Source organism: Amphibalanus amphitrite, unplaced genomic scaffold (genome assembly GCF_019059575.1).
Source record: "Amphibalanus amphitrite isolate SeventyFive unplaced genomic scaffold, NRLGWU_Aamphi_draft 000693F_arrow, whole genome shotgun sequence".
Taxonomy (NCBI): Eukaryota; Metazoa; Arthropoda; class Thecostraca; order Balanomorpha; family Balanidae; genus Amphibalanus; species Amphibalanus amphitrite.
In genome coordinates this window covers 340,722-367,100 of record NW_024882187.1, presented here as the reverse complement: position 1 = coordinate 367,100, position 26,379 = coordinate 340,722, and the positions used below count along the sequence as shown (strand labels likewise).

At 53.0% G+C, this 26,379-nt stretch overlaps 1 protein-coding gene across 6 annotated transcripts in view; it reads right to left on the bottom strand.

The window, feature by feature from the left end:
* Nucleotides 1–573: 573 nt before the first annotated feature.
* The window catches only part of LOC122364715 (DNA polymerase beta-like), a 37,862-nt gene continuing 12,056 nt past the window's right edge, over nucleotides 574–26,379 (bottom strand). For 3 of the 6 annotated variants that reach the window (XM_043335373.1, XM_043335374.1, XM_043335372.1), the window contains 4 exons: nucleotides 24,939–24,996; nucleotides 22,274–22,415; nucleotides 1,313–1,473; nucleotides 574–766 (listed from right to left, as the gene is read on the bottom strand). In XM_043335373.1, the coding sequence (XP_043191308.1) occupies nucleotides 589–766; nucleotides 1,313–1,473; nucleotides 22,274–22,415; nucleotides 24,939–24,996 (539 nt within the window). In that variant the 3' untranslated portion in view covers nucleotides 574–588. Of the gene's footprint in view, nucleotides 767–1,312; nucleotides 1,474–1,896; nucleotides 2,039–11,171; nucleotides 11,230–19,514; nucleotides 19,644–22,273; nucleotides 22,416–24,938; nucleotides 24,997–26,379 lie in introns of those variants that run through there. The other 3 variants (XM_043335371.1, XM_043335376.1, XM_043335375.1) reach the window with 3 other exon arrangements.

Below are 26,379 nucleotides of genomic sequence, written 5' to 3'. Positions count from 1 at the left end.
ATGTCGGGCTCCGCGATGAAAAGACTTAAAAACATAGAAGCTCCAAAATGAAAATAAAGTAAATTTTCAAGAACTTTTCAAGGTAGATAAGAATAATGAGAGACGCTTTTATAGATGACAGTTTTTTTCGTATGGAGACAGCTTTTAGGATTAACGAAAGTAGAAAAAGTTACCCCGGCCGCGCCGGGGTCGCCTGAAAGTTACCCCGGCCACGGCCGGGGTGGCCGGGGCAGATTCTCCACCCATGGCCGGGTAACTGACCGGTAGCTGCCGCAGACGGTGGCCCGATAAGTGACCGGAAACTGCCTGGTAACTGACCGGAAACTGCCCGGTAACTGACCGTTAACTGAGCGTTAACTGACCGGTAACTGACCGGTAGCTGACCGTTAACTGCCTGGCCGCAGACGGTGGCCCGATAACTGACCGGTAGCTGCCGCAGACGGTGGCCCGGTAACTGACCATTAACTGCCCGATAACTGACCGGTAGCTGCCGCAGACGGTGGCCCGATAACTGACCGGTAGCTGCCGCAGACGGTGGCCCGATAACTGACCGGTAGCTGCCGCAGACGGTGGCCCGGTAACTGACCATTAACTGCCCGGTAACTGACCGGTAGCTGCCGCAGACGGTGGCCCGGTAACTGACCGGTAGCTGCCGCAGACGGTGGCCCGGTACCGTCCGTCCAGCTCTGCCACTCTCTGCAGCACGTGCCGCTCGATGGCAGCCACCTCCTGGCGCGGGATACGACTCTCGAACTCGGTCACGTACCTGTACAGATACAGACACACACAGAGCACTCAAAACGGTAACCTACCTACAGCAGACAGAGCGCTAAAAACGGGGGAGGCGCCACGCGATATACAACACGTCGGCCAGCTAGCCTGACCGGGAACTGAGCAGTGACTGAGCAGTAGTTGACCGGTAACTGAGCGGTAACTGAGCCGTAACTGAGCCGTAACTGAGCGGTAACTAGCAGTAACGGAGCGGTACGTCCCAACTGCTCATTTGCTGAATATCCTCATTGTACTCTAAACCTATCCAGATTCCAGAATATCTCCCCCCCCCCCCCTACCAAGGTTAACAATGACTAGTCTGGCCCACCACTCTAGGCAGACTGGGTACGTCTCTCCGCCCCAGCGCCCTGCCGCGCCCACCTGAGTCCCAGCATATGCTGGTGACTGAGCTCCCCACCTGAGGCCCAGCGTCTGGTGGCGGTTGAGCCCCCCTCCCCCACCTGAGTCCCAGCGTCTGCTGGCGGTTGAGCCCCCCTCCCCCACCCGAGTCCCAGCGTCTGGTGTTGGTTGAGCCCCCCACCTGAGTCCCAGCGTCTGGTGGCGGTTGAGCAGCTCGGGCCGCGCTCGCAGCTCCTCCAGGGTGCGGACGCCGCCGTCGATGAGCTGGCGCGCCTTGGCCGGTCCAATGCCCGACACTCGGCTCAGCTCAGCGGTGGCCACGGCTACGTCACTGGCGCGGATCTGACGGACGGCAGAGCGCGGCCGGCGTCAGCGGGTTACCGGCGGCCGCCCGCGCCCCGGTCACCTACCCAGCGACACTGCCCCCCCTCCCCGGCGACACTGCCCCCCTCACCCCTCCCCGGCGACACTGCCCCCTCCCCGGCGACACTACCAACTCCCCTCCCCCGGCGACACTACCAACTCCCCTCCCCCGGCGGCACGCGGCCCGCACCACTGCCGGTAACACGCGTCTATCATAACTGAACGAGCTAATTCGCGGGAACGTCAATATACGATAAACCGAAATACGTAGAAATCATTTTGTGTTTAATAGCATTTGCTGTAGCTGAACTTTAGCCAGTGCTGCCAAATCCTATTTACCGCAGTTAGTACGGCTGGGCCACATGGCTGGGCCCATGTGACCTCGTCCCCTGCCCCTCCTACCTTGTCCAGCTTGCGCAGGTGACCCGTCTGCAGAAACTCGTCGATTTTGTCGGCGATTTTGCGCCCGACGCCGGCCAGCTGGCGGGCCTGTTCTCCGGAGGTGATTCGCTCCGGGTGGTGGGACAGCACAGAGGCCGCCTTCCTGGGACAGCACACACCACCAGAGGGTGTCAGTGTGGGACTGTAGATACTCTCTGGGACAGCACACACCACCGGCTGGTGTCAGTGTGGGACTGTAGATACTCTCTGGGACAGCACACACCACCAGAGGGTGTCAGTGTGGGACTGTAGATACTCTCTGGGACAGCACACACCACCGGCTGGTGTCAGTGTGGGACTGTAGATACTCTCCGGGACAGCACACACCACCGGCGGGTGTCAGAGTGGGACTGTAGATACTCTCTGGGACAGCACACACCACCGGCGGGTGTCAGAGTGGGACTGTAGATACTCTCTGGGACAGCACACACACCACCGGCGGGTGTCAATGTGGGACTGTAGATACTCTCTGGGACAGCACACACCACCGGCGGGTGTCAGTGTGGGACTGTAGATACTCTCTGGGACAGCACACACCACCGGCGGGTGTCAGTGTGGGACTGTAGATACTCTCTGGGACAGCACACACCACCGGCGGGTGTCAGTGTGGGACTGTAGATACTCTCTGGGACAGCACACACCACCGGCGGGTGTCAGTGTGGGACTGTAGATACTCTCTGGGACAGCACACACCACCGGCGGGTGTCAATGTGGGACTGTAGATACTCTCTGGGACAGCACACACCACCGGCGGGTGTCAGAGTGGGACTGTAGATACTCTCTGGGACAGCACACACCACCGGCGGGTGTCAGTGTGGGACTGTAGATACTCTCTGGGACAGCACACACCACCGGCGGGTGTCAATGTGGGACTGTAGATACTCTCTGGGACAGCACACACCACCGGCGGGTGTCAGTGTGGGACTGTAGATACTCTCTGGGACAGCACACACCACCGGCTGGTGTCAGTGTGGGACTGTAGATACTCTCCGGGACAGCACACACCACCGGCGGGTGTCAGAGTGGGACTGTAGATACTCTCTGGGACAGCACACACCACCGGCGGGTGTCAGTGTGGGACTGTAGATACTCTCTGGGACAGCACACACCACCGGCGGGTGTCAATGTGGGACTGTAGATACTCTCTGGGACAGCACACACCACCGGCGGGTGTCAGTGTGGGACTGTAGATACTCTCTGGGACAGCACACACCACCGGCGGGTGTCAGTGTGGGACTGTAGATACTCTCTGGGACAGCACACACCACCGGCGGGTGTCAGTGTGGGACTGTAGATACTCTCTGGGACAGCACACACCACCGGCGGGTGTCAGTGTGGGACTGTAGATACTCTCTGGGACAGCACACACCACCGGCGGGTGTCAGAGTGGGACTGTAGATACTCTCTGGGACAGCACACACCACCGGCGGGTGTCAGAGTGGGACTGTAGATACTCTCTGGGACAGCACACACACCACCGGCGGGTGTCAGTGTGGGACTGTAGATACTCTCTGGGACAGCACACACACCACCGGCGGGTGTCAGTGTGGGACTGTAGATACTCTCTGGGACAGCACACAACACCGGCGGGTGTCAGTGTGGTACTGTAGATACTCTCTGGGACAGCACACACCACCGGCGGGTGTCAGTGTGGGACTGTAGATACTCTCTGGGACAGCGCACACCACCGGCTGGTGTCAGTGTGGGACTGTAGATACTCTCTGGGACAGCACACACCACCGGCGGGTGTCAGTGTGGGACTGTAGATACTCTCTGGGACAACACACACCACCGGCGGGTGTCAGTGTGGTCGACGGGTGTCAGTGTGGGACTGTAGATACTCTCTGGGACAGCACACACTACCGGCGGGTGTCAGTGTGGGACTGTAGAAACTCTCTGGGACAGCACACACCACCGGCTGGTGTCAGTGTGGGACTGTAGATACTCTCTGGGACAGCACACACCACCGGCGGGTGTCAGTGTGGGACTGTAGATACTCTCTGGGACAGCACACACCACCGGCGGGTGTCAGTGTGGGACTGTAGATACTCTCTGGGACAGTACACACCACCGGCGGGTGTCAGAGTGGGACTGTAGATACTCTCTGGGACAGCACACACTACCGGCGGGTGTCAGTGTGGGACTGTAGATACTCTCTGGGACAGCACACACCACCGGCGGGTGTCAGTGTGGGACTGTAGATACTCTCTGGGACAGCACACACCACCGGCGGGTGTCAGAGTGGGACTGTAGATACTCTCTGGGACAGCACACACACCACCGGCGGGTGTCAGTGTGGGACTGTAGATACTCTCTGGGACAGCACACACACCACCGGCCTGTGTCAGTGTGGGACTGTAGATACTCTCTGGGACAGCACACAACACCGGCGGGTGTCAGTGTGGGACTGTAGATACTCTCCGGGACAGCACACACCACCGGCCTGTGTCAGTGTGGGACTGTAGATACTCTCTGGGACAGCACACAACACCGGCGGGTGTCAGTGTGGGACTGTAGATACTCTCTGGGACAGCACACACCACCGGCGGGTGTCAGTGTGGGACTGTAGCTACTCTCTGGGACAGCACACACTACCGGCGGGTGTCAATGTGGGACTGTAGATACTCTCTGGGACAGCACACACCACCGGCGGGTGTCAGTGTGGGACTGTAGATACTCTCTGGGACAACACACACCACCGGCGGGTGTCAGTGTGGGACTGTAGATACTCTCTGGGACAGCACACACCACCGGCGGGTGTCAGAGTGGGACTGTAGATACTCTCTGGGACAGCACACACCACCGGCGGGTGTCAGTGTGGGACTGTAGATACTCTCTGGGACAGCACACACCACCGGCGGGTGTCAGAGTGGGACTGTAGATACTCTCTGGGACAGCACACACCACCGGCTGGTGTCAGTGTGCGACTGTAGATACTCTCTGGGACAGCACACACCACCGGCGGGTGTCAGTGTGGGACTGTAGATACTCTCTGGGACAGCACACACCACCGGCGGGTGTCAGTGTGGGACTGTAGATACTCTCTGGGACAGCACACACCACCGGCGGGTGTCAGTGTGGGACTGTAGATACTCTCTGGGACAGCACACACCACCGGCTGGTGTCAGTGTGGGACTGTAGATACTCTCCGGGACAGCACACACCACCGGCGGGTGTCAGAGTGGGACTGTAGATACTCTCTGGGACAGCACACACCACCGGCGGGTGTCAGTGTGGGACTGTAGATACTCTCTGGGACAGCACACACCACCGGCGGGTGTCAATGTGGGACTGTAGATACTCTCTGGGACAGCACACACCACCGGCGGGTGTCAGTGTGGGACTGTAGATACTCTCTGGGACAGCACACACCACCGGCGGGTGTCAGTGTGGGACTGTAGATACTCTCTGGGACAGCACACACCACCGGCGGGTGTCAGTGTGGGACTGTAGATACTCTCTGGGACAGCACACACCACCGGCGGGTGTCAGTGTGGGACTGTAGATACTCTCTGGGACAGCACACACTGTCGTACTGCGCTGTGTGTAGCGCGTGGCTGGACGGACGGTCCGTGACAATCTATTGATCTGTGGCTGATCTATTAGAGTGTCCGTCCGAGAGCCGTACGACGGCTGACAGAGCCTGGGGGTCGCGAACTGGTGTGGTAACCGTTACGCCCACCTGGGACGCCCGAGTCGGTACGGCACTTGCGGTGTCGTAACCGGATCGGCGGGAACCAGCAGAACGCTGTTGGACCGGCGGTGAAAGTCGGAACCGAGCACTCGCCCACCAGTGGGCGTCTGGTCGAGCAGGTCTACCCGCTAAGGCAGCCTGAGCACGAACCAGTGGCAGGGTCCGATCAATGACCGTGGTCCGACCAGGGTGTCAGCGCAATGGCCAGTCAGAGGCGTCTTTAAGGGCGCGGAAGCCCACCTCGGTCGACTGTGGCCGGTGCAACCTAGTCAGGTCGTTTGCGTGAATCTCCGTGTTCTTCCCTCGCCTCAGAGTAGCCGCTCTTCTCCAAATGCCCGAGCCGTTTTCTATGTGTATTGGTCTTGCAGCGAACAGCAGAGTCGAAAAACGAATTGACAATGTCGCCGAAAACCGCGGTAACATGCTGGCCGTCCCTAGTACTACCAATATGCCCGCAGGCGCGGCGAGAGACAAGCTCAACGTATGAGTCACCGTCCGGCTGCCGGGAGAGCCCCTACCGCGACCTTTGTCCACAGTCATGACGTCACGACAATGGGCTCCTAAACGTACGGGCAGCGGCCGCCTCAGGGGTGCCGCCGTGACCTTTGCACGACACGTTCTATAGCGTATGGCACAGCGGTTACTAGGAAGGTTGAGGCCAGCGGCAGGCCGGTTTACAAATAACAAACAAACTTGACGCGCAATTGACAACAGGTAACAGATTGATTAATAAAGCGGTGACAATATAAATGAAAATGACAGCATGAAATAACAAATCGCATAGATGACAAATCGCATAGATGATAAATCGCATAGATGATCCCTACAGTACCCCCTCGCCAGACATGTCGCGGACAAAAGTGACATGGCGATATCTTACCGGAGGTCGTACGACGCGGCCGGAGCGGGTCGTCCGTAGTATCGGCTGAGGCTGCAATGGTGCAGCGTCAGCCTGAGCGACGGCTGCCGGGCGATTTGGTGCGTCACCGTAGATCAGAAGCTCCGGGCCGCTGGGCTCATTGCTGAGCGGTGGCGCGGCCGGCGGGCCGCTGGACTGAGTACCGTGCGGCTGCACAGTCGGCAGGTCAGGCTGTCGATGACCGGATTCGTCTGGCGTCTCCAGGAAGGCGGCCTTACACCGGTCGATGCTGATGACTTCCTTTTTCTGTCGACGGTCGATGGTGATGGTTTTGGTGGTCCTTTCGGTAACCGGGAACGGTCCGTCGTATGGAGCGTCCAGCGGGTAGCGGTGACAGTCCCTGCGCACGAAGACGTGTGTCGCCGTCTGGAGTGCCGTCGGGACGTACGTGGCGCGCTGGACCGGACGTGGGAGTGTCGGCCGCACCTGAGACATGGCGCGCTTCAGGTCCTGTACGAAGCCGGCCGGTGATGCTGCTGAGGCTTGGCTGCTGATGAAGAACTCGCCGGGAAGCCGCAGTGTGGTGTTGCCGGTATTGCTGCTGTTGCCTCTGCTGCTGCTGCTGCTGCTGTTGCTGCTGCTGTTGCTGCTGCTGCTGCTGCTGCTGCTGCTGCTGCTGCTGCTGTTGCCGCTGTTGCTGCTGCTGGACGGTCGAATGGTGCCTTGCTGGAGCATCTTGTTGAACTCGGCACGTGCGATTTGAAGGCGCTCCAGCGGGAGGCGTCGTGGCCGCTGGTACACCGGTGGACCCTTGGTGACGATGTGGTGCGTCACGTTGTGCTTCACCGGTGTCGGTCCAGGTTTTGGTGAGGTCACATCCGGGTACCGGGCGAGGACAGCTGCGAAGCGAGCAGCAGCCTGCTCCCGGACGAGACGCACTCCGATGGAGCACAGCCGTGACCGCTCGGCGCTGGCGCAGACGGTGCCGTCCCGCAGGAGACGCTGGTTGGCAACGTCCACGACGAGGTGATGTGCGGCCAGGAAGTCGGTGCCCAAGATGGGTGTGGTGACGTCGGTGACGAAGAATCGATGTTTCAGGCGGTGCTGCTGACTCAAGGTGACGTCCAGCAGGCAGGTGCCGTGCACCGCGATCGGTGAACCGTTTGCCGCGACGAGCTGCTGGCCGACAGGAGCAGGGGTCAGCGTAGACCCGTTGGGCAGGCAGCGGCGAGGCAGCACGCTGACCTGCGCCCCGGTGTCGACTAGAAATTGCCGGTCCGTCTCCGTGTCCCTCACGAAGAGGAGTGGCGCGGCAGGAGGGGCGCCCGTGCTTTGCGCCATCAGCACGGGGCGCCTCAGTTTTCCGAGGCGATCCAGGAGCACGGCAACTTGCATCGGCGCGCTTGGGCGCCGAATCGCTGGTGGTACCAACACAGCGTGTCGTCGTGCGGCGGCGTTGAAGGACGAGCCGGTGACGGGCGGCGTGACTGGCGAGACGCTTGGCGCGGCCGGGAACGGCTGCGGTCGCGCCGCACGGCGTCCTCGAGTCGTCGGTTGCTGGCCTCCAGGCGCTCCATCTTAGCGACCAGGGAGGCGATGACGGTGTCCAGCGCAGGGGTTGCAGCTGGCGCTGGGGCTGTCACTGCAGCAGCGATGGGCGGTGCCGGCTGTGTGTACGGCTGTGCCGCGATCGCTGATAGCCGTGGGTCGGGTCCGCTAGCTTCCAGGTACCGGTCGGCCGCTTCTGCCAGTGCGTCAAGCGTACTGTCGGCTGGCAGGAGGGCGAGAGCAGCACGGACGGGTTGCGGTAGCCGTTGTTGAAATAGGGTACGGAAGAGCTCCGTATCAACCGGGGCGTCCCCGGCTGCGGCTAGCTCGTTGCGCATTGAGCGCAACAGCGCCGTCGGCTTCTGATCGCCGAGCTGCTGGCGGCCGAGCAGGGCTTGTAGTCGGTCGGCGCGTGACTGTGCCAGGCGGGCTTGGAGCGCTGCACACAGCACGTCAAAAGACCGAGATGACCGGATGACGTCCTTGACCTGGACGGCGATGTTGGCGGGGAGGTTTGCGACGAGGAGCTTAAACCTCAGCTCGTCGGAGTCGACCCCGCTGACGTCGAAAGCGCACTGCACCTGCAGTAGCCACAGGTCGGGCTCCTCCGGAGAGTATGGTGGTAGCCGGAAGCTAGCCATGGGCCGATGAGTTGACTCGGAGGCTGAAGCTGGAACGCTGGCTGGGTCTTGAGCTGCGGCGCCGGACTGTGCGCTGTCCGCGGGCATGACGAGAGGCTAAGGTCGAACAACGGAGATCACGTCGGGCTGCCGGGAGAGCCCCTACCGCGACCTTTGTCCACAGTCATGACGTCACGACAATGGGCTCCTAAACGTACGGGCAGCGGCCGCCTCAGGGGTGCCGCCGTGACCTTTGCACGACACGTTCTATAGCGTATGGCACAGCGGTTACTAGGAAGGTTGAGGCCAGCGGCAGGCCGGTTTACAAATAACAAACAAACTTGACGCGCAATTGACAACAGGTAACAGATTGATTAATAAAGCGGTGACAATATAAATGAAAATGACAGCATGAAATAACAAATCGCATAGATGACAAATCGCATAGATGATAAATCGCATAGATGATCCCTACAACACCACCGGCGGGTGTCAGAGTGGGACTGTAGATACTCTCTGGGACAGCACACACCACCGGCGGGTGTCAGAGTGGGACTGTAGATACTCTATGGGACAGCACACACACCACCGGCGGGTGTCAGTGTGGGACTGTAGATACTCTCTGGGACAGCACACACACCACCGGCGGGTGTCAGTGTGGGACTGTAGATACTCTCTGGGACAGCACACAACACCGGCGGGTGTCAGTGTGGTACTGTAGATACTCTCTGGGACAGCACACACCACCGGCGGGTGTCAGTGTGGGACTGTAGATACTCTCTGGGACAGCGCACACCACCGGCTGGTGTCAGTGTGGGACTGTAGATACTCTCTGGGACAGCACACACCACCGGCGGGTGTCAGTGTGGGACTGTAGATACTCTCTGGGACAACACACACCACCGGCGGGTGTCAGTGTGGTCGACGGGTGTCAGTGTGGGACTGTAGATACTCTCTGGGACAGCACACACTACCGGCGGGTGTCAGTGTGGGACTGTAGAAACTCTCTGGGACAGCACACACCACCGGCTGGTGTCAGTGTGGGACTGTAGATACTCTCTGGGACAGCACACACCACCGGCGGGTGTCAGTGTGGGACTGTAGATACTCTCTGGGACAGCACACACCACCGGCGGGTGTCAGTGTGGGACTGTAGATACTCTCTGGGACAGCACACACCACCGGCGGGTGTCAGAGTGGGACTGTAGATACTCTCTGGGACAGCACACACTACCGGCGGGTGTCAGTGTGGGACTGTAGATACTCTCTGGGACAGCACACACCACCGGCGGGTGTCAGTGTGGGACTGTAGATACTCTCTGGGACAGCACACACCACCGGCGGGTGTCAGAGTGGGACTGTAGATACTCTCTGGGACAGCACACACACCACCGGCGGGTGTCAGTGTGGGACTGTAGATACTCTCTGGGACAGCACACACACCACCGGCCTGTGTCAGTGTGGGACTGTAGATACTCTCTGGGACAGCACACAACACCGGCGGGTGTCAGTGTGGGACTGTAGATACTCTCCGGGACAGCACACACCACCGGCCTGTGTCAGTGTGGGACTGTAGATACTCTCTGGGACAGCACACAACACCGGCGGGTGTCAGTGTGGGACTGTAGATACTCTCTGGGACAGCACACACCACCGGCGGGTGTCAGTGTGGGACTGTAGCTACTCTCTGGGACAGCACACACTACCGGCGGGTGTCAATGTGGGACTGTAGATACTCTCTGGGACAGCACACACCACCGGCGGGTGTCAGTGTGGGACTGTAGATACTCTCTGGGACAACACACACCACCGGCGGGTGTCAGTGTGGGACTGTAGATACTCTCTGGGACAGCACACACCACCGGCGGGTGTCAGAGTGGGACTGTAGATACTCTCTGGGACAGCACACACCACCGGCGGGTGTCAGTGTGGGACTGTAGATACTCTCTGGGACAGCACACACCACCGGCGGGTGTCAGAGTGGGACTGTAGATACTCTCTGGGACAGCACACACCACCGGCTGGTGTCAGTGTGCGACTGTAGATACTCTCTGGGACAGCACACACCACCGGCGGGTGTCAGTGTGGGACTGTAGATACTCTCTGGGACAGCACACACCACCGGCGGGTGTCAGTGTGGGACTGTAGATACTCTCTGGGACAGCACACACCACCGGCGGGTGTCAGTGTGGGACTGTAGATACTCTCTGGGACAGCACACACCACCGACGGGTGTCAGTGTGGGACAGTAGATAGTAGATACTCTCTGGGACAGCACACACCACCGGCGGGTGTCAGTGTGGGAGGTACAGAGAGGGGACGTGTAGCTCGCAGCTCCCATCGGGGCCAGCGTCCGCTAAAAATTGTCCGCCTGGAAACGCATTAAAAGAGCTGAAACAATGTAATAAGTGAATTAGGACTTAACTGCACAAGAAATCGTTTCACTTATTACATTAACAAACTCCACATCATGTCCTTAACTGAAACAATGTCTTAGCTCAACATCCTGACCTACCTGTAGGCATTGTGTTTATAAATATTTCTGGATACGTTCTTTTCAAACTCAGCTAGCTCTGGAAAAGAAACAAAACAGCGTCACAGTCTTAGGTATACTCGTTTGGGAAAGTTAATAAATATTTGTATTAATCCAAACATGACACGGCAATAGGTACAAAACTATGCGGCCCAAACAAGCTGATCTCAGTTACCTATGTATTCGAGAAAACACTGATAGTGACATTACCATTGATATTTTTATCATCAAAGGTATCATCAGGTTTTTCTTTAACTTCCAAAGTTATTCAGTGTAGGTACGTGTAGAAGAAGGTGGCTGAGGCGCCAATCCAGTCATTCGTCTCAAAGTTGCCCGATTTTCAAATCGTGGCCACGCGCCGGCCTGCTTGCCGCCCAGAGCTCCTACCATTCAGCACCAAACAGCACCAAATACTTGAATAATTTCTCTATAACTCCTTCGGCATAACCCGCACCCTACTGTGGGGGGGAAGTGGGGGGGGAGAATCTGCCCCTCCCGTTTTTCACCAAGGGCTTCTAAATTCGCTAAGCCAGCAACGTCAAACTTTAAGTACTTTATCATACATAAATTTGACATGTTCCTTGAAAATTGGAGCAAAATCCGTCGGAAAAAGGAGAAAATGACGTTTTATAAAGGTCACCTCACGCCATTTTCGCTTAACTGCAACTTTAAACGCCTCTAACATCTTAAGAGTTAAGTTGTTAAGGAATCAAGGCGTAATAGAAAGCATGTATGTGCGTAAAGTTTGTCTTTCAAAGGGCTGCCTCGGTATTTGAAATTTTTGTATGCTGACCGAAAATCTTCCAAATACTTTAGGAGAGAATCGTTATAAATCCAAAATTGACTATCAAAAAACAAAACGGATTATTTAATATATGTTAGAGAGGTAAGGTCTGTGCACCTACATCCCTAGTTTTGAAAATTCGGTTTAAACGTAGGAAGTTTCCTCAAATTTAGTAGTGTCAGGGTATAACAATCTCAATTTTGTTTTTGTTGAAGTAGGTACTCGACCTCGTAGATAAAACAAAATAAAACCATCCGATTTGTCGCGAAAACTGCATAGGCCTGTTTCACTAAAAACTTGCGATTACAAGTGTTTGAACTTTACAATTCATAAGTATTTTTGCAAACTATGTAAAATCGGATTTCACTAAACTTCATCACCAGCGGCACCTCCGATAAAAAGAGTTGGTAAATAAACTTGTAAACAGTAAAATTGTTTTTAATCAAGAACTATAACATGTTACAGATACTGCTTCTTTTTATCAAACTATGTCTAGTATTCATGTCAGAAATTGCAGGAATAAATTAAAAATAATGATGCTGTTTCTGAATGGTATAAATTATAGTTCACAACATCTTATTATTGAAAGAAAATAACACGTAAAACATTTGACAGCAGAAGACTGTTGAATGCAATTATGGCGCGCGAATGACAAAACATGACGATATTTATTTATTGCTCGTAGCTGGTTCGTAGGGAATGTGCTAAGTGAAAAAAGCATATAATGACTCTGTATATCATATTTGTTTTAAATAATTGATTGCTTTGCATCATTGCACAAAAAGTAATAAAATTCCGAACGTAAGGGCCACTGGAATTTCGGGTTTGTAAGTACAACGTTTTCTTTCAAGTTTTTGGTCTTCGTGAAACAGAAAGTTTGCGATTTCGATGTTTCTTACAAACTTTTTTCTTGTAAAAAAGTTGGTAAATTTTAAACTCAAAATTCATGCCCGAAGGTTTCGTGAAATCCAAATTTCAAATGTTGGTAATTATTTCTTTTAAACTCAAGTTTTTTCTTTGTAATTACACACTTTATTTGTTAGTGAAACAGGCCTCAGATAGAGACCTTTTGTAATCTACTATTATAAATCTTAAAAAGTCCGCCGCCGCCCACGCCGCCGCCGTCGGGGTTACTCCCAAAAAGGCTTATTGCGGCGCTGTCGATGGACGCAGGAGGGTGAAATTTTTGCCACTCGTGGGTCACGTAATTGAACAGGTCGTATCAAATTTTGGGCACGATGCGGCCGAGGGTGCGCCCGTGGCGCGTGCTCATGTGCGCCATAGGGTTAGCATTAGAATCGGCAAAAACAGGCTATTGCTCGGGAACGGTGAGGGCTACGGGGGTGAAATTTTCACGCCAAGTCGGTCGCGTGCACTCATTTGTCGTATTAAATTTTCGACGGTGTGGGTTCAGCGGTGTGCACGTGGTGGGGCCGCGACCGGTGCCGAGCAGAAGGCACGTGCTTTAGGCTCAGTTGTTCGCTTAAAAACCTGAGTGAAAAGCATCAGAGCCGGCAGGTCATTGACCTTTGACAACGAATACCGGCGCCGGGCACCCCTCGCCAAGGGGATTCGCCAGTAAATACGATAAATTTGTTTTTGCAATATCTCAGCCGTTTCTGGGCCGATTTAGCTGAAACTTGGACTGTCGGTGGTAGTGTAGTTTAGGGTAGGGTAGGGTAGGGTAGGGTAGGGTAGGGTAGGGTAGGGGTAGTCGTAGGGTAGGGTAGGGTAGGGTAGGGTAGGGTAGGGTAGGGTAGGGTAGAATAGGGTAGGGTAGGGTAGGGTAGGGTAGGGTAGAATAGGGTAGGGTAGGGTAGGGTAGGGTTGGGTAGGGGATTGTAGGGTAGGGTAAGGTAGGGTAGGGGATTGTAGGGTAGGGGTAGGGTAGGGTAGGGTAGGGTAGGGTAGTGTAAGGGTAGGGTAGGGTAGGGTAGGGTAAGGGTAGGGTAGGGTAGGGTAGGGTAGGGTAGTGTAAAGGTAGGGTAGGGTAGGGTAGGGTAGGGTAGGGTAGGGTAGGGTAGGGTAGTGTAGGAGTAGGGTAGGGTAGGGTAGGGTAGGGTAGGGTAGGGTAGTGTAAGGGTAGGGTAGGGTAGGGTAGGGTAGGGTAGGGTAGTGTAAAGGTAGGGTAGGGTAGGGTAGGGTAGGGTAGGGTAGGGTAGTGTAGGAGTAGGGTAGGGTAGGGTAGGGTATGGGTAGGATAGGGTAGGGTAGGGTAGGAGTAGGGTAGGGTAGGGTAGGGTAGGGTAGGGTAGTGGTAAGGTAGGGTAGGGTAGGGTAGGGTAGAGGGTAGGGTAGGATAGGGTAGGGGTAGGGTAGGGGTAGGGTAGGGGTAGGGTAGGGGTAGGGTAGGGGTAGGGTTGAGTTCAAAAAGGGCCCAACATACAAAACACTTGAACACCCCGCAACTATCACCATCCCTTACAGTTCAATTAAAAACAGCTACCCAAATCTACCCAAATAATACAGCTAAAAATACAAACCCAAACTAATGCACCCGTAACATAACATAAATCAAAGCATACAGTTATCGCCATAGACCCGGGAACAGGGGGGGCAGCGGGGGCGCTTGCCCCCCCAACTTGAGAGCCGAGGGGGCGGCGCCCCCTCAACATTGAGGCAGCGTGAAAGGATCTTTCTTCCCTTTTCCGGACTTCTTTCCTTCTTGTTTTCCATCTAAACATCATCACACGGCATTTTCCTAGCCATCTGAATGGTTTCTGCTGATACAGTATCGATTTCACAACATCTGCTATTGTCATCCCGCTTTGGTTTGGGCCTGGCCTTGGCCATGAGTTTGGCAGGCCAGATTTTATACTAGACCATTTTGAGAAAACTTTGAGAAATATATAACGTACAACGGTGGTAAAATCGTTGCTATAATGTAGGTATAACACAGTTTACCCGCTCCGGGTGTGAGGGAGGGGTGTGGGGCAATGAGTGCACTGACGTGGCGCCCTCGGAAGGCCGGTATCTATGGGATTAAAGCTCAGCGACACTAAGGGCTTGTGTGGTGCCTTCAGTTATCGGTGGCACCCTCAGAATCAATGGCGTAGGGCCCTCAGAGCCGCCGGTAAGGGAGGCACTGGTGTGGGGCCGCCATGCAGGTGCCGGTTCGGGCGCACAGAGGTGCTAGTGTGATTCTCTCAGAGGCGCCGGTGAGGGTCCTTACAGGCGTTGCTCTGGGATCTCATAGACGCTGGTGTGGAGCCGTTACAGACGGGTGTGGGGTCTTTAGAGCTGCTGACGCGAACCCTCTACAAACCAACAGGGGGTTCTCAGTGACCGGCACGGGGCCCTTAGGCCGGCAGAAGAAGTCTTGTGGGGTCCTTAGAGACCGGCATGGTACTGTCAGACGCCGGTGGGGCCCTCAGGGCTCAGAGTCACCGGTGTGGGGCCCTCAAAAGTTTCCAGTGGGTGGCCTTTAGATGCGCAGGTGTTGACTGTTGGGTCCTCAGAGCCGCCGATATAGGGCTTTAAAAGGCACTGGTATAGGCACTCAGAGTTGGGGGTGTGAAACGCTCAGAGACACCGGTGTGGGCCCTCATAGGCGCCGATGAGGGCCCCCAAAGTTGCCGTTATGGGACCCTCGGAAAAATAAGTGTGTGACCATCACAGGCGGGAAATGTCCCTAGAACTGGCCCCTCATAGGCCGGTAAGAACTCTCAGAGGCCAGTAACGGGCCTTTGGAGACCACCGAGGGGCCCTTAAAATCTGCAAGATTCCCTCAGAAGCCGGCGTGGGGCCCTTGTTGAGATTTTAGTGTGGTTATTTAGGGCCCATAAGGTGCTCTAACGAGACCTATGAGGCCATTCTGAGTCGAAATATGGCCATCGTTAACCCTCAGCGGTCAAATGGCACCGCAGGTCCTCTCGGACCCGAGGGTCCCTTTCAACCCGATGGGTGGGGGGTGGGGGGGGTGGGGTACGTGTCCCCTTAGACCCCTAACTACGCCACTGCTTCATATGCATCATGTCAGGCATTTTAGGCTCGCCCCCCCAACTTGAAAATCGTTCCCGGGCCCCTGGTTATCGCGTAAACCTGTACCTCTAGTCTATATTATAAATCCTAAAAAGTCCGCCGCCCACGCCGTCGGGGTTACTCCCTAAAAGGCTTATTGCGGCGCCGTCGATTGACGCAGGAGGGTGAAATTTTTACCAGTCGTGGGTCACGTAATAAAACAGGTCGTATTAAATTTTGGGCACGATGCGGCCGGGGGTGCGCCCGTGGCGCGTGCTCATGTGCGCCATAGGGTTAGCATTAGAATCGGCAAAAACAGGCTATTGCTCGGAAACGGTAAGGGCTACGGGGGTGAAATTTTCACGCCAAGTCGATCGCGTGCACTCATTTGTCGTATTAAATTTTCGACGGTGTGGGTTCAGCGGTGTGCACGTGGCGGGGCCGCGACCGGCGCCGAGCAGAGGGCACGTGCTTTAGGCTCAGTTGTTCGCTTAAAAAACTGAGTGGAAAGCAACAGAGCCGGCAGGTCATTGACCTTTGACAACGAAGGCCGACACAAGGCACCGCTCGCCATGAGGATTCGCCAGTAAATACAATTAATTTGTTTTTGCAATATCTCGGCCGTTTCTCGGCCGATTTAACTGAAACTTGGACTGTCGGTGGTAGTGTAAGGTAGTGTAGTGTTGGGTAGGGTAGGGTAGGTAGGGTAGGGTAGGGTAGGGTAGGGTAGGGTAGGACAGGGTAGGGTAGGATAGGGTAGGGTAGGGTAGGGTAGGGTAGGGTAGGTTAGGGTAGTGTAGGGTAGGGTAGGGAAGGGTAGGGTAGGGTAGTGTAGTGTAAGAGTAGGGTAGGGTATAGGGTATGATAAGGTAGGGTAGGGTAGGGGTAGGGGTAGGGAAGGGTAGGGTAGGGTAGGGTAGGGTAGGGTAGTAGGGTAGGGTTATAGGGTAGGGACTAGGGTAAGGTAGGGTAGGGTAGGGTAGGGTAGGGTATGGTAGGGTAGTAGGGTAGGGTATGGTAGGGTAGGGTAGGGTAGAGTCAGGTAGGGTAGTTAGGTAGGGTAGGGTAGGGTAGGGTAGGGTAGGGTAGGGTAGGGTAGTAGGGTAGGCTAGGGTAGTAGGGTAGGGTATGGTAGGGTAGGGTAGGGTAGGGTAGAGTAGGGTAGTAGGGTAGGGTAGGGTAGGGTAGGGTAGAGTAGGGTAGGGTAGTAGGATAGGGTAGGGTAGGGTAGTAGGGTAGGGTAGGGTAGGGTAGGGTAGGGTAGTAGGGTAGGGTAGAGGGTAGGGTAGGGTAAGGTAGGGTAGAGTAGGGTAGTAGGGTAGGGTAGGGTAGTAGGGTAGGGTAGGGTAGTAGGGTAGGGTAGGGTATGGTAGGGTAGTAGGGTAGGGTAGGGTAGGGTATGGTAAGGTAGGGTAGAGGGTAGGGTAGGCGTAGGGTATGGGTAGGGTAGGGGTAGGGTTGAGTTCTAAAAGGGCCCAACATACAAAACACTTGAACATCCCGCAAGTAGATCACCATCCCTTACAGTTCAATTAAAAACAGCTACCCAAATCTACCCAAATCATACAGCTAAAAATACAAGTCAATCACCCAAACTAATGCACCCGTAACATAACATAAATCAAAACATACAGTTATCGCGTAAACCTGTAACTCTAGTACCTATAAACAACACTTCATCAGATAGACACCTTTTGTAGTCTTGAACAATCAACTTCAAAATTTGACCTTTTTTGACCTGACTTTGATCTGACCTCGACCTGAACTTCATCCAAATATGGTCCATATCACTAATTAAATATGTTTATTGAGTAAAATGACAAGTAAAATGACCCATAAAACATGTGTCGCATATATATCACATGTTGAAGGTAGATAGTTTACCTTCGTTGACCTGACCTGACCTCTAGCTTCACATGATAGGTATTGTATGCAATGCATCTTGTCTAAGTACCTAGAAACACGTTTTGGGTGACCAATCTCTGTCCATTATTCGCCAACTGGGCTCCAAAGTCAGAAGTACTAGGAAATGTTGAAATTTTCAGTTTCTATTCCTGACCTCACCTCGACATGACCTGTGGCTCGCAAAAAAAAATGTTATGCTCCAGTACGCCTCGATAAGAGCTTTCGATTGCCGACCTCTCCCTCTTTCTGCGACCATCGGTTCGAAAGTTATACTGGGCGAAATCTGCCCCACCCCCACCCCAAACGAAACTCGTAATCAGTACCTACCCCGAAAAGAAAAAACTCCACAACAACCTCACATTACGAAATTCTAGCACGGTCCGATTTTCGCGACTTTTGGGGCATTGACCTGACCTGGAAGGTCAACCAATGATCTAGAATCTTAAAATTGGCAATCATCAGCTCCCTCTCGTCATGAGAAACACGCCCGATTTTTTTCCGCGAATCTCTAGTCCGATCAGGGGCCAGACGGCTGGGAAGAGGGTTCTATGCAAGATTTCATTACTATTGGGTCCCATGGATATCTTCTATAGGGTAAGGTGCCTAATTAGCGACCCCCTTAATTTGAACCGTCATTGCTCACGATCTGTTGGTGCCACTGTATTACTGGCTTGATTTTCAGAGAGATCGTTCATTTTTCCATTAAAATATAGTCATTTTCTGCCCCAATATTCACTAACTTATTTGTAGTGAGCATTTTGGCAAACCATTGCAAAAAACGCTAATAGGGAACTCTTCCCGATTAGCGACCGGGGAGGGTCGCTAATAAGTCTATGGGTTTCCCCATATTAAAAATGGCCAAAAATGCGACGCCTGAAAAGATGAAATATGATCTCAAAAAGGTAACCTATACGAGAAGCACTCAATCACTCGAACAGGAACGTTTATCCAACACATTTACCTAAGTAAAAACTGATCACGTGATGCACCGAAGGCCAAAAGAAGGCGGAAACCCAAATTTTGCGGGCTATCTCGTATGATATTCGAGGTCTGCGCTGGATTCGGCACCCCTGCAGTCGGTGACGACATTTGGCATCCCCTGCCACACATTGCAAGCTTCAGCAACACCTCATTTTCATTTCTCACTTTTCCCCTTTCTTTCCCTTCTTGAGCTATTTGCGACCATGTCAGGCGCAAATAGGAAATATGAGTTGCGACACATTTTTAACCGCCATGCTGCGCACAGTTAAGCGATTCACTATGGGAAAACGGCAATCAATTGAAAAAAGAATGTCGATTCAGAATAAAAAATGTGCATCATCCTAATGTGCATCGCTTTTCATCAGAGAGGGCCCAAACACACACGTTTTAGATAAGAAACTCGTCATTTTTATTTAAACTCACCTGAAACGTCCCACCAGAAACATCGACAACCGTAAAATAATTTAATTTGATAAGCAAAGTATGGCTGACCTTTTGACGATGTTTTTATCCCGTTTTCTCATGCCAGTTTTTTTTCTGTAAGGAGGTAGGTCGCAAATCGGAAAGGGTCGCTAATTAGGCACCTTACACCTCTGACGCTATAAAAAAAAAACGCCAATACGCATTCAGCCCACACCCAACAACCACCAATAAAACGGAAAATGTTCACAGGAGGTACCGGGCCTAGGTACTACCAGAGATGGGCCCAGTGGGCATCCAGGCTCGCTTTGAAGGTGTTTAGCGATGCCGAGCATTCGACTTCGGCAGGGAGCGAGTTCCAGTCATTCACGGCGCGAACAGAGATGGCCGACCTCCTCGCTTTGCAGGTACCGCTCTGGAATGGGTGGCCTCGAATGTAACTGTTTGCGACTCGCGTGAATAAGTTGTCTGGACTGATATCAACTCCACCATTGAACAATTGGTACAGAAAAATCATGTCGCCTCGCTTGCGCCTATAGTAAAGTGATGGAAGACGTAGCTTCGACAGGCTTTCTTCGTAGTTTAAGTGTCTGATGCTGGATACCATACGTGTCGCGCTTCGTTGTACCCTTTCTGCAGCAGTTTCTGGTCCGCGCGGTTGAACGGACCCGAAACGAGGTTGTCGAATTCGAGGTGTGGGCGAACTAGCGCCCTATATAAAAGGGGAAGCGTGAAACAGTCTAGCAAGGTAAAGGAGCGCCGAATGACAGAAAGCACCTGAGTAGCTTTGGAAACGACCACTGACGCATGTTGGCGGAACTTCAGCTCCGAGTCGATGTGGATCCCTAAGTCACGATCTAGCGAAATGTCGCACATTGAATTTCCCCTGATCGTGTATTGGTGGTCCTCGTTCGCGCGCCCCATGTGTGGAACCTTGCATTTCCTCTCATTAAATGAGAGCTGGCAAGTGTCGGACCATTTGACTAAAACGACCAGGTCCGGCTTGGAGCTGTGAGTTGTTACGAGGCGAAGAGATCGACGACGGTTCATGCAGCACCCATCTAGTTATTAGGGGCCCTGGGACACTGGAGCAAATCGTTTGAGGATCAGACTCCAATAGACGTGCTTTACTTAGACTTTTGCGAAGCCTTTGACTCTGTCCCTCACCAGCGCTTGCTCCACAAACCTACGGCGTGCCTGGCAGACTGCTGGCATGAAAAGTCTTTTCTCAGTGGCAGGAAACAACAAGTACACTGAGAAAAAAAATTATTCCCCTGGAACACCTTTAAGGGTGTGTACCAAACTGCACCTCGCTGGGGTGTCAGACGGGTGTCACTTTTGACACCAATACAGGTGTCATTGGGAATGAAACACCGGGTGTCTGACACCCTTTTAGGTGTCTGATACCCTTTTGGGTGCACACCCAAAAGGGTGTCAGACACCCGGTGTTTGATTCCCAATGACACCTGTATTGGTGTCAAAAGTGACACCCGTCTGACACCCCAGCGAGGTGCAGTTTGGTACACACCCTTAAAGGTGTTACGAGAGTGTCCATTGGATGCCAAAAAAGGTGTCGACACATTCTTACATTTATTGGTTCAAACAGGCATATCGCATACAATGGCATTCCTATCTTGTATACAGCAACAAACTATAAAGTACAAAAAATATTGGCCCTATATTTACGGAGAAATCCAATGAAAACTCACCGAAACACATCGGGTCCATTCACAGTGAGAAGTTGCTCGCATTTCAGCAATGATAATTAACCGTCGATTATCTCCAACCAGATGTTATTCCGCAGTTCACTTGCTTTCGTTTCCATGGTGCAATGCTGTGTTGTCATCCTCACTCCAGACTTCAAATTTCACCGAGTACCGCCCGCCTCGTCATTTGAATAAACACGGAGCAAGCTACAAATAAAGCTAAACATTATCATTAACGCACAATCACTTGAAGAAGTACACTGCGAACAACGTTCGGCGCCACTATATCCACATAAATTCAAAAAAAAAGCCCTGCCATCACTCACACCGCACACGCACCACGTGGCACGCCGCCGCCAACTGAAATCTAACGGCTTTCCTGCAAGGTGGCGCTTTTTGATCTTCGCATGGTTGACGCCGTGACTAGCACACAAATGACGTCACACAATGAAGCTTGCTGATTGGGTAATGATTCAAACCACTGGACCTGCTGTGGTTTCTAGCAGTGCTACGGAGTCAGAGTCGGAGTCTGATGGAGTTGGCAGTTCTGGCCGGAATAGGAGTCCATTTTGGAAGACAGAGCGGGAGTGCGAGTCACTGAAAATCCGTTAGACACCGCATCCCTGGTTCCTAACACAAGTGACGTCAGAACAATTTATGTGATGATTTAGGTTCGAATACACGACAGCTTTCAAACATTTCATGACTCATGCTGGAATGTTCCTCAACAAATGACAACACACGTGAAGGTATCACAAGGGTATCAGATCCCTTTTAAGGAACATTTTTGTTTACACCTTTTGAAGTGTTGATGGTTTAGGGTGTTTGACACCCGAATGGATGTTGGTGTAGGACACCCATTAATGTGTCTTTCTGAATCCCATCATGGTGTGTTTAAAAGCGCGTTGCACTTGAAGGTTGTCATCGTGGTGTTGTACACCTCCATGATTCCCAAAACAACATTTTTGACACCAATCTGGGCGTTATATATGACACTGCAATGATGTCCGACACCCGTGAGACACCCCATGGGAATATTTTTCCTCATTTTTTTCACGCTGTTTTTGGTGTCAGATCCTTTTGCAAGTGTCAATGTGACACCTCTAGTAGTGTCGGACACTCTTAACATTCCGCTTCAATAAATGGCAACACCTGTGAAGGCATCATAAGGGTGTCAGATGCTTTTAAAAGAACATTTTTGACACCTTTTAGGGTGTTTGATACCTTAGAGTGTTTGGTAGCCAGTATTGCCAAATCCTATTTACCGCAGTTAGTACGGCTGGGCCACATGGCTGGGCCCATGTGACCTCGTCCCCTGCCCCTCCTACCTTGTCCAGCTTGCGCAGGTGACCCGTCTGCAGAAACTCGTCGATTTTGTCGGCGATTTTCCGCCCGATGCCGGCCAGCTGGCGGGCCTGTTCTCCGGAGGTGATTCGCTCCGGGTGGTGGGACAGCACAGAGGCCGCCTTTCTGGGACAGCACACACCGCCGGCGGGTGTCAGTGTGGGACTGTAGATACTCTCTGGGACAGCACACACCACCGGCTGGTGTCAGTGTGGGACTGTAGATACTCTCCGGGACAGCACACACCACCGGCGGGTGTCAGAGTGGGACTGTAGATACTCTCTGGGACAGCACACACCACCGGCGGGTGTCAGTGTGGGACTGTAGATACTCTCTGGGACAGCACACACCACCGGCGGGTGTCAATGTGGGACTGTAGATACTCTCTGGGACAGCACACACCACCGGCGGGTGTCAGTGTGGGACTGTAGATACTCTCTGGGACAGCACACACCACCGGCGGGTGTCAGTGTGGGACTGTAGATACTCTCTGGGACAGCACACACCACCGGCGGGTGTCAGTGTGGGACTGTAGATACTCTCTGGGACAGCACACACCACCGGCGGGTGTCAGTGTGGGACTGTAGATACTCTCTGGGACAGCACACACCACCGGCGGGTGTCAGAGTGGGACTGTAGATACTCTCTGGGACAGCACACACCACCGGCGGGTGTCAGAGTGGGACTGTAGATACTCTCTGGGACAGCACACACACCACCGGCGGGTGTCAGTGTGGGACTGTAGATACTCTCTGGGACAGCACACACCACCGGCGGGTGTCAGTGTGGGACTGTAGATACTCTCTGGGACAGCACACAACACCGGCGGGTGTCAGTGTGGTACTGTAGATACTCTCTGGGACAGCACACACCACCGGCGGGTGTCAGTGTGGGACTGTAGATACTCTCTGGGACAGCGCACACCACCGGCTGGTGTCAGTGTGGGACTGTAGATACTCTCTGGGACAGCACACACCACCGGCGGGTGTCAGTGTGGGACTGTAGATACTCTCTGGGACAACACACACCACCGGCGGGTGTCAGTGTGGTCGACGGGTGTCAGTGTGGGACTGTAGATACTCTCTGGGACAGCACACACTACCGGCGGGTGTCAGTGTGGGACTGTAGAAACTCTCTGGGACAGCACACACCACCGGCTGGTGTCAGTGTGGGACTGTAGATACTCTCTGGGACAGCACACACCACCGGCGGGTGTCAGTGTGGGACTGTAGATACTCTCTGGGACAGCACACACCACCGGCGGGTGTCAGTGTGGGACTGTAGATACTCTCTGGGACAGCACACACCACCGGCGGGTGTCAGAGTGGGACTGTAGATACTCTCTGGGACAGCACACACTACCGGCGGGTGTCAGTGTGGGACTGTAGATACTCTCTGGGACAGCACACACCACCGGCGGGTGTCAGTGTGGGACTGTAGATACTCTCTGGGACAGCACACACCACCGGCGGGTGTCAGAGTGGGACTGTAGATACTCTCTGGGACAGCACACACACCACCGGCGGGTGTCAGTGTGGGACTGTAGATACTCTCTGGGACAGCACACACCCACCGGCCTGTGTCAGTGTGGGACTGTAGATACTCTCTGGGACAGCACACAACACCGGCGGGTGTCAGTGTGGGACTGTAGATACTCTCCGGGACAGCACACACCACCGGCCTGTGTCAGTGTGGGACTGTAGATACTCTCTGGGACAGCACACAACACCGGCGGGTGTCAGTGTGGGACTGTAGATACTCTCTGGGACAGCACACCCACCGGCGGGTGTCAGTGTGGGACTGTAGCTACTCTCTGGGACAGCACACACTACCGGCGGGTGTCAATGTGGGACTGTAGATACTCTCTGGGACAGCACACACCACCGGCGGGTGTCAGTGTGGGACTGTAGATACTCTCTGGGACAACACACACACCACCGGTAGAGGTAGGTGGGTAGTAGGGTAGAAGTAGGGTAGGTAGTAGGGCAGCACAACCACCGCGGGTGTCAGAGTGGACTGTAGATACTCTCTGGGACAGCACACACCACCGGCGGGTGTCAGTGTGGGACTGTAGATACTCTCTGGGACAGCACACACCACCGGCGGGTGTCAGAGTGGGACTGTAGATACTCTCTGGGACAGCACACACCACCGGCGGGTGTCAGTGTGGGACTGTAGATACTCTCTGGGACAGCACACAACACCGGCGGGTGTCAGTGTGGGACTGTAGATACTCTCTGGGACAGCACACACCACCGGCGGGTGTCAGTGTGGGACTGTAGATACTCTCTGGGACAGCACACACCACCGGCGGGTGTCAGTGTGGGACTGTAGATACTCTCTGGGACAGCACACACCACCGACGGGTGTCAGTGTGGGACAGTAGATAGTAGATACTCTCTGGGACAGCACACACCACCGGCGGGTGTCAGTGTGGGAGGTACAGAGAGGGGACGTGTAGCTCGCAGCTCCCATCGGGGCCAGCGTCCGCTAAAAATTGTCCGCCTGGAAACGCATTAAAAGAGCTGAAACAATGTAATAAGTGAATTAGGACTTAACTGCACAAGAAATCGTTTCACTTATTACATTAACAAACTCCACATCATGTCCTTAACTGAAACAATGTCTTAGCTCAACATCCTGACCTACCTGTAGGCATTGTGTTTATAAATATTTCTGGATACGTTCTTTTCAAACTCAGCTAGCTCTGGAAAAGAAACAAACAGCGTCACAGTCTTAGGTATACTCGTTTGGGAAAGTTAATAAATATTTGTATTAATCCAAACATGACACGGCAATAGGTACAAAACTATGCGGCCCAAACAAGCTGATCTCAGTTACCTATGTATTCGAGAAAACACTGATAGTGACATTACCATTGATATTTTTATCATCAAAGGTATCATCAGGTTTTTCTTTAACTTCCAAAGTTATTCAGTGTAGGTACGTGTAGAAGAAGGTGGCTGAGGCGCCAATCCAGTCATTCGTCTCAAAGTTGCCCGATTTTCAAATCGTGGCCACGCGCCGGCCTGCTTGCCGCCCAGAGCTCCTACCATTCAGCACCAAACAGCACCAAATACTTGAATAATTTCTCTATAACTCCTTCGGCATAACCCGCACCCTACTGTGGGGGGAAGTGGGGGGGGAGAATCTGCCCCTCCCGTTTTTCACCAAGGGCTTCTAAATTCGCTAAGCCAGCAACGTCAAACTTTAAGTACTTTATCATACATAAATTTGACATGTTCCTTGAAAATTGGAGCAAAATCCGTCGGAAAAAGGAGAAAATGACGTTTTATAAAGGTCACCTCACGCCATTTTCGCTTAACTGCAACTTTAAACGCCTCTAACATCTTAAGAGTTAAGTTGTTAAGGAATCAAGGCGTAATAGAAAGCATGTATGTGCGTAAAGTTTGTCTTTCAAAGGGCTGCCTCGGTATTTGAAATTTTTGTATGCTGACCGAAAATCTTCCAAATACTTTAGGAGAGAATCGTTATAAATCCAAAATTGACTATCAAAAAACAAAACGGATTATTTAATATATGTTAGAGAGGTAAGGTCTGTGCACCTACATCCCTAGTTTTGAAAATTCGGTTTAAACGTAGGAAGTTTCCTCAAATTTAGTAGTGTCAGGGTATAACAATCTCAATTTTGTTTTTGTTGAAGTAGGTACTCGACCTCGTAGATAAAACAAAATAAAACCATCCGATTTGTCGCGAAAACTGCATAGGCCTGTTTCACTAAAAACTTGCGATTACAAGTGTTTGAACTTTACAATTCATAAGTATTTTTGCAAACTATGTAAAATCGGATTTCACTAAACTTCATCACCAGCGGCACCTCCGATAAAAAGAGTTGGTAAATAAACTTGTAAACAGTAAAATTGTTTTTAATCAAGAACTATAACATGTTACAGATACTGCTTCTTTTTATCAAACTATGTCTAGTATTCATGTCAGAAATTGCAGGAATAAATTAAAAATAATGATGCTGTTTCTGAATGGTATAAATTATAGTTCACAACATCTTATTATTGAAAGAAAATAACACGTAAAACATTTGACAGCAGAAGACTGTTGAATGCAATTATGG